Below are 8,417 nucleotides of genomic sequence, written 5' to 3' on the forward strand. Positions count from 1 at the left end.
TTAAATCTTTGTCCCCACCAAAGTCAAATTGACCTTACATTAATACTCAAGATAGAAGAATATTTCCAGATTTGCTCTTTCTGTTTGTAACATCACAATTGGGGAGGGGTGAGTCAAACATGTATGTTTGTGTATGTTATATTTATTAATGCCTCCAATTTTTTCTGGAAAGATTTGAGCTGGCCTGCAACAGAGGGCACATGATAAACTAGAAGTAGAAAAATGAGGACAGGGAAAAAGAATACAAATATGGGAACCCTAACATTTAATAGAGTGGCTATGGCTGAACGTGAGTTTGCTTCAGCTCCCTTGTAATCACGGTGAGAGGGGAGACGTGGCTTACTGTGGAGATCACGTATATCAGAAAGGAGGAAGCCCACCAGGTCCTCAAAATGGTGGAATCAACAACACTTCTTTTTGTGGCTGCCAGCAAGACCCTTCAACTGCTTCATAACAATGCAAGGCGCCACCTCTCTGCACTATTCTTACAAGTATCTGTAGAATTTCCTCTGTCTCACCATTCACAATTTCTCCCCTTAAGTAATAATTTCAGGGACAGTCCCTAGAAACATTAAGGAACAAATTCTCAGTGACACTCTTTCCAGCTTTTGGGGTGGGGCCCTCTGGAGTTCCTCAAAGCACAGTGTCGTAGAATGCTAGCAGTTCTTGCTAAGTCTAGCCAACCCCATCACCATCTTCTTCATGAAGGGACGGAATCCCAGCGAAATTATATAATTTGCTCAAATGTGTATAATTGACAATCTCAATGCACAACCTGTGCCTATACGTTCTTTCTTTTATGCCATCCTGGCAATAATGTTTTGCGGTTGTTGGGGTTTTTTCCTGCTAGAGATGTTCAGAGAGGTTTTGCACTTTGCAGAATCTCACTCCTTATTCAAATATACAGATGTGAGTGCTTTTCATTCTTGAAGACTGTAAAGCATGAATCATACCACAGGTGGGTGCTTCTGGTAGTTTAGAGCTGAGGGGTTACATTAGTTATCCAACATCATGTAACAAATTACCCCCAAACTTAGTGGCTTAAAACAACAAATGTTTATTATCTCACAGTTCCTGAGAGTCTGGAGTCCAGGCATGGTTGAGTTGGGTCTTCTGCCACAGGGTCCCTCATGGGCTGTAATCCTGGTGTTGGCCAGGGAAAGATCCATTTCTAAGCTCACTCATATGGTTGTTGGCAGATTCTTCATGGGTTGTTGGACTGAGGGCTCTAGTTCCTTGACAGCTTTTAGCTGCCTTCACTTCCATGCCAAATGGGCCATTCCAAAAAAGGGCAGCTCACAACATGGCAGCTTACCTCATGAGAGCTAGCAAGCTGAGAAAAGCCAGAAAGAGAAAGTGCAAGACAGACGTGACAGCTTTTAAACTGAATACTGAAGTGCCATTCCATCATTTTTCCCATACTTTATTCATAAGAAGCAAGTCACTAGATTTGTTCCATATTCAAGGGAAGGGTTATTACCAAAGGGTGTGACGACCAGGAGGCAGGAATCACTGGGAACTATTTGGGAAGCAGTTTATCACACCAGATCTATCACAGTGTCCTTCCAGAGTATAGCATTCTCCTGGGATAACTTCTTGCTTGCTTCTTTCCTTGCGAAGGCAATTGTTTACTTTACCTTTTTGTTTACTGTACTTCCTAAATTCAAGAAAAACGTAGGGATCCCTTCATTTCACTTGTGCTCTCACAAGCAAGCAGGAAGAGGATAATGGCCTCCAATGCAGTAGTTCTGTTGTTGAATGTTGGTGTGGGTACTTTGTCTCCAAACTGCTTTTCAAAGGATTCTTCTCTCTAATTCCATTCAGTAGGTTTAGATCCCCATACGTCTATCCTTCACTTAACACACTTCATGTGTTCCAGAATCAGCTTGCAAGGCATAAAGGCATTAAGCTAAAAGGCTATTAACATAACATAAAAATATTGTGGGTAAAAGTGCTAAGTGAATTGTCTCTAGCAAATTTCATGCTAAAGAGACATTTGCTGTAAAATATGAAGCAGCAAAGATAATGGCTGTGCCATTCATTAATTTTTGAGCACTCCAGGGGGTGATTGGAAACGTAAGCCTTTGCAACTGGCCCAGTGACTGGTGGGTGGGAGGGTTTGCTACTAGCATTTACTGTACTAGCATCTACTAGGCCAGGGATACCCGATGTCCCACCAAGGCCAGCGTAGGACTACCCCACCCTCAATGCCCATGCGCCCCCACCTCACTGCTCATCTGCCTCCTCACCTCTTGTTTCTGAATCATTTTTCCATCAATTAATTATTGTGAAGCTAGCCATATTTTTACATCTATTTTCACAGGAATTGCATAAACAGGCTCTAAGCTTAAAAAGAATTTCAGAAGCAGTGACCAAGAACGATCCCTGATTGTTTGTTTTTCCAGAAAAGATCACACGCAGGTGAGTGGAAAAGGGAAAACTACTGCACAGATTTGAGACAAAGATTTAATTATTTTGTTATTAAACACACAAATGCACATATGCAGATGTACATTCCTTGTCTTACCAGGGGATGATTGTGTCTACTTCATGGGGGGGGTGGGGGGGCGGACCCTGTTCACAAAGATGGGGCACTTGGCCCACAGTCACATAGCAAGATCTGGCAACAAAGCATTATTGTCTCACGTGGTTTCCTGGGCACCGGTAGACACAATTTATAGGATTCTATTTTTTTGCCTTTGTGGCTACCGCCACACAGATAAGTGACAGTTTAATGAAGTAAACTTAAATTCTAGAAGAATTTTATAATTTTCAAAAGTAAAAATGTTGAAGCAGTACTTAGAGTACAAAAAACTTACCCATGTTTATATTCAGTTGAAAGCACACAGCAGGTTTGAGAACTTGAATAACTCATCTTTCTTATAGTTGCGTTTGCTAAGAATTACAAAATCTAAGCTCAGATCTTAATGACAAGAAGTTGCCAACCATATAAAGATCAGAGGAAAGGGAACAGTCAGTGCCAACACCCAAAGGCAGAAATGAGCTTGGCATGTTCCAGGGACAGAAATGGGGTCTGTATGGCTGGAGACGTGTAGGGGAGGGGAGGGTGGCAGGAGATAAGATCAAGAGCAATCTGAGGCCAGATCTTATTAGATTTTATGAGCCAGAAGAAGTAGTTTCTATTTTATTCTGAATGTGATAAAAATCCACCAGAGAAATTTTAAGCAGAGAAAGGGCTGTGGTCCTATTTCATTTTTTTTTTTTTTTAAAGATTTTATTTATTTGGCACAGAGAGACATATCGAGAGAGGGAACACAAGCAGGGGGAGCGGGAGAGGGAGGAGCAGGCTTCCCACGGAGCAGGGAGCCCGATGCGGGGCTCGATCCCAGGACCCTGGGATCATGACCTGAGCCGAAGGCAGACACTTAACGACTGAGCCACCCAGGTGCCCCCTATTTCATTTTTAAGAGATCACTCTGGCTGCTGTAGGGAGGTAAGAGAGGAATCCTACTGACCCGTTCAGTGGCCACTGCAATGGTATAGACAAGTAAACATGATGGCTTGGATTGGTGTGGCAACAAGAGAAATGGAGAGAATGTGGCAATCTTGGGGAATTCTTGAAAGTAGTGTTGGCTGAACTTGCTGATGGTTTGATGTCAAGTAAACAGTCTAGAGTTTGGCAGAGAAGCTGGGGTTGAGGTCATATGAAATTATAGATGACCATGGAAGATTGCCTTGGGAGTAATAGAGAGAGAGAAGAGTGCTGAATCACGGACACACCAACATTTAGAGGTTGGGAAGAGGATAGGACCTAGCAGAGACTATCAAGAAGGAGTGGCCAGTGAGGAAGGAGGGAATGTAAGAGAACAAGGTATCTCTGAAACCTGGGAAAGAATGTCATGGAAAAAGGAGTTTCAGTCGTATCTACTGTCTTAATCGCTTCTGGGAGGTCAAATAAGATATGACAGAGTGGCATTGGATTTAGCTACACAAAATTTATTAGTGACCTTTGCAAGAGCAGATGCATCAGAGTGGTGGGGGCAACAATCCAGAGGACGGATTGAGGAGAGAAAAAAAGCAGAGAAGCTGAGGGGGAAAAGAAAAGGCAATAGCTGAAGGAAGCTATGAAGACCAGAGAGGGTATTTGTTTTTTGAGACAGGAGATGTTTTATCATGTTGATGCTGAGGGAGTGTCTGTGAGAGAGCAGGAGGAAGGTTTGAGAAGCGATGGGACAGTAATTTTGGAACATTTTAGAGGAGCAAAGGAGGGTTGCTGAGTAACACTTACTACATCTGAGATTTATGACCATTAATTTAAATGATGCCAGACATCCTGGTGGGCTTTTTCATCAGATGTTTGGGTACAGGCATAGAGTAAGTAGACAGTGGGATTTAAACAGGGATAGAGCTTTGCCGGGTGAGTCCAAGGGGAGCTACGGAACTACGTGGTGCTTTCAACAGACAAGATTATATAGATTGTGGATCCTAAACTGGGTAAGGAAGGAACTGAAGACATGAGGGAGGTGACGGAGAGTGAAAAAGTGGTATAGTTACTGAACTGAAGGTCTTGGCAAGATGGAAGAACCACTGAGTTGTGGCATCAAAGTTGATAAGCCAAACCTGGGGTGCCTGAGGTTGAGCTCTCAGAGGAGGGACACTTCTGATGTTGACAAAGCCAAGGAGTGGATGGTTGAGGATGATTGAAGGAAAAGGCATTGGAGGTGAGGAAGTAAAAACTGAGGAGGCCAACATAACAAATGGCCCAAAGTTTAACATAGTATTTGAGCAAAATTGATGGGAAAATGTGGCCATTTCAAAACATCTATTACTCAGGTAGTTTACTTTAAGTAGATGCAGACTCAGACCTGGTTTATTATCAGACTGAAGTTTGGTTCCAGGATTAGGATGAAGCTTTTAAAGAAGTAAGAATGATCAAGCGCATTTCTGTTCAAACAAACAAACAAACAAATAAGGAAAAACCCCAACCAGACCTTGATTATAATACAGTGACAGCTTTTATGACCATATGGTTTAACCTACATGTGTTTATGAGGCTCTCCAGAAAACATGACAGATGGTTAAGACCTGCAGAATGAACAAAAGGAGTGTGTGGGTCAGACAAACATCTTCGTGATGATAACAATGAAAAACTGAATACTTCCCAGTGGGCCTTCCATGGAAAACAAAAGACTAAAATCATTGGAATTCTGTCTTGCTTTGTAAGTGAAAAGTAAATTTGCCTTAAGATATTAACTTTTCTTGAAAAATCTCAATTTTTAGCTAAAAAGATAGAAAGCTAATTTGTGTTTATAATTCCCTTTTGAATTTCTTTTTTTAGAAATGATTTCCCCATTTCTAAGTCCATGCCGTGTTTCTATTTTACTTTGTTTTTCAGTCTTGAGTTTATCCCTTGCTATTTCATTATTACTTAAAATCTATGAAAATTTTATTAGAGGAATGTTACTTAATGATTGATTTTCTGCTTAACTTCATTCACAAGGGTCTACCCATTAGCATGTGAATTTTGATTAGGCTGCTGCCAGTTTCATTTTGGCATCAGTGCTAACAAAGCTGATAAAGGGTTCAGTGGGTACCATCTGGGAGTTTGCTTTGTGATGTCACAGCTGACACTAGACATTAGATTGAGAAAATGAATTAATTTCCCACAATATATTTTAGATATGGAAAAAGAAGAGCCTTTCAGGGTGCTAACAATATTTCTTAGAGATAAGAACATATTTTTCTAACAATATTTCATAGAGATAAGAACATATTTTCTAGTGTATATTAATGATCCATCCTCATTTTTCTTGCTGCCAGCCTTGTGATCTGATAGTGACCTGGATGGGGAACAGAGGACCTTCTTATTAAACTGTTGGTTGTGACCAGAACACCAAATAAAAATCATCTTGCTGCATTAGTCAAGCTATTTTTCCAATTGGAGGGAAGAATAAAAATAGCCTATCCGCACTGAATGCTTATTGTGTGCCGGGCACTGCTGTGAGTGTTTTACATGTATCAACCCACTTCATCCTTGCAACATCCCTAGCAGGTAGATGTTATTTATTATCCCCTGCCAATATACACAGTAACCAATGGCAGATCTGGGATTCAGAACTTATCAGGTGACTCTAGAGTTCATAATCTTATCATGCTATTTATATTGGGAGGAAAACAAACTGCTTGATATCAATTTTTCTTTTCTGGTAGCCTTTTCATTTTTTTTTAATACTATGCGGTCTTTTCTTCTGCGACAGTAAATATTGGTATGCAACAGAGGGTTGGTAAACTATGGTCCATGGTCCAAAACCAGCAGCCACTTTTTTTTTTCAATAGCAGCTTTATTGAAATTTAATTGATATACCATAAAATCTACCCTTCTAAAGTATAAAATTCAACAGTTTTTAGTGATTTCAAAAAGAATGGATAAAGAAGATGTGGTTCATATGTACAATGGGATATTATTCAGCCATCAGAAAGGATGAATACCTCCCATTTATTTCAACATGTATGGAACTGGAGGGTATTATGCTAAGTAAAATAACTCAATCAGAGAAAGACAATTATCATATGGTTTCACTCAAATGTGGGACATAAGCAATAGCACAGATGACCATAGTGGCAGGGAGAGAAAACTGAACAGGAAATCAGAGAGGGAGACAAACCATGAGAGACTCTGGACTCCGGGAAACAAACTGAGGGTTACAGAAGGGAAGGGGGTGGGGAGATAGGTTAACTGGGTGATGGGTATTAAGGAGGGCACGTGTGGTGATGAGCACTGGGTGTTATATGCAACTAATGAATCATTGAACATTATATCAAAAACTAATGATGTACTATATGTTGGCTAATTGAATGTAAATTTTAAAAAATAGAATAAAGAAACAGACCTTTCTACCTAACAAACAAACAACAAAAAAAGTTATGTAACCAGCACCACTAATTTCTGTAAATTTGCACCACCCAAAAAAGAAACCCCATATCCATTAACAGTCATTCCCCATTTCCCCCCTTCTCCCTTTCCCTTGCAACCACTTATCTACTTCCCGTCTTTATGAATTTGTCTATTCTGGATGTTCTGTATAAATGAAATAATACAATATATGGTCTTTGTGACTGGCTTCTTAGTGTGAAGTTTTCAAGGTTTATCTATGTTTTTGCACGTATCATTACTTCACTCCTTTTAATAGCCAAATAAATTTATTTGATTGTATGGATATACCACATTTTGTTTATCCATTCATCAGTTGATGACTTTTAAGTTGTTTCTACTTTTGAGCTATTATGAATCATGCTGCTATGAACATTTGTGTACAGATTTTTGTATGAACTTGTGTTTCAGTTTTCTTACGTATTTACCTAGAAGTGGAATTGCTGAAATTGCTGGGTAACTCTAGATTTATATTTTGAGGAACCGCCAAAATATTTCACAGCAACTGCCAAACATTCCAATCAGCAATATATGAGTTTCAATTTCTCCAAATATTTGCCAACACTTCTTATTCCCCATTTATTTTTATTATGGCCATCCTAGTGGATGTGAAGTGGTATCTCATTGTGGTTTTGATTTGCATTTCTGGTTCATTACTAATAATGTTGAGCATTATTCCTTGTGCTTATTGGTTATTTGTAAATCTTCTTTGGAGAAATGTCTATTCAATCCTTTGCCCATTTTAAAGTTGAGTTATTTATTTTTTATTGTTGAGTTGTAAAAATTCTTTACATATCCTGGATACAAGTCCCTTATCAGATATAGGATTTGCAAATTTTTTTTCTGTCATTCTATTGGTTGTTTTTTTACTTTCTTGATAGTGTCCTTTGAGACACCAAAGTTGTGCTTTTGGTGTCATATCTTTAAAAAAACCCACTGTTTAATTCAAAGTTATAAAGATTTACTCTTATGTTTTCTTTTAGGAGTTTTATAGATATAGAGGTGCCTGGGTGGCACAGTCCATTGAGTGTTTGACTCTTGGTTTCAGCTCAGATCATGATCTCATGGTTGTGAGATGGAACCTCGAGACAGGCTCCGCACTCAGCATGGAGTCTGCTTGAGATTCTCTCTCTCTCTCCCTCTGCCCTTCCCACTCATGCTGTCTCTCTTTGTCTCAAATATATATATAAATCTTTAAAAAGTTTTATAGGTACAGCTCTTACATTTAGAATCTTTAAGTCATTTTGAAGAGTATTGCCAAATTTACTATATTAAGTTTTCTGGTCCATGAACATGGAATGTCTTTCCATTTATTTAGGTCTTTCTTTTGGCTGTGTTTGGTAGTTTTCACTGTGCAGGTTTTACAATTCTTTTGTTAAATTTATTCCTAAGTATTTTATTCCTTTTGATGCTACTGTTAAGGGAATTATTTTCTTAATTTCATTTTCAGGTTTTTCATTGCTAATGTATAGAAATACAGTTGATTTCTAAAAATTGATCTTGTATCCTACAAACTTGCTGAACT

General features: G+C 39.2%; 1 protein-coding gene across 1 annotated transcript in view; it reads left to right on the top strand.

Annotated features, from left to right (window-relative positions):
• ANKRD44 (ankyrin repeat domain 44) overlaps nt 1-2,398 on the top strand; it is a 279,526-nt gene extending 277,128 nt beyond the window's left edge. The window contains exon 28 of the mRNA XM_081813921.1: nt 2,324-2,398. Coding sequence (XP_081670047.1) covers nt 2,324-2,334 — 11 coding nt within the window. The 3' untranslated portion in view covers nt 2,335-2,398. The remainder of the gene's footprint in view (nt 1-2,323) is intronic.
• Nucleotides 2,399-8,417: the final 6,019 nt, after the last annotated feature.

Source organism: Leptonychotes weddellii, chromosome 3, assembly GCF_054177405.1.
Source record: "Leptonychotes weddellii isolate Sample4059 chromosome 3, ASM5417740v2, whole genome shotgun sequence".
Taxonomy (NCBI): Eukaryota; Metazoa; Chordata; class Mammalia; order Carnivora; family Phocidae; genus Leptonychotes; species Leptonychotes weddellii.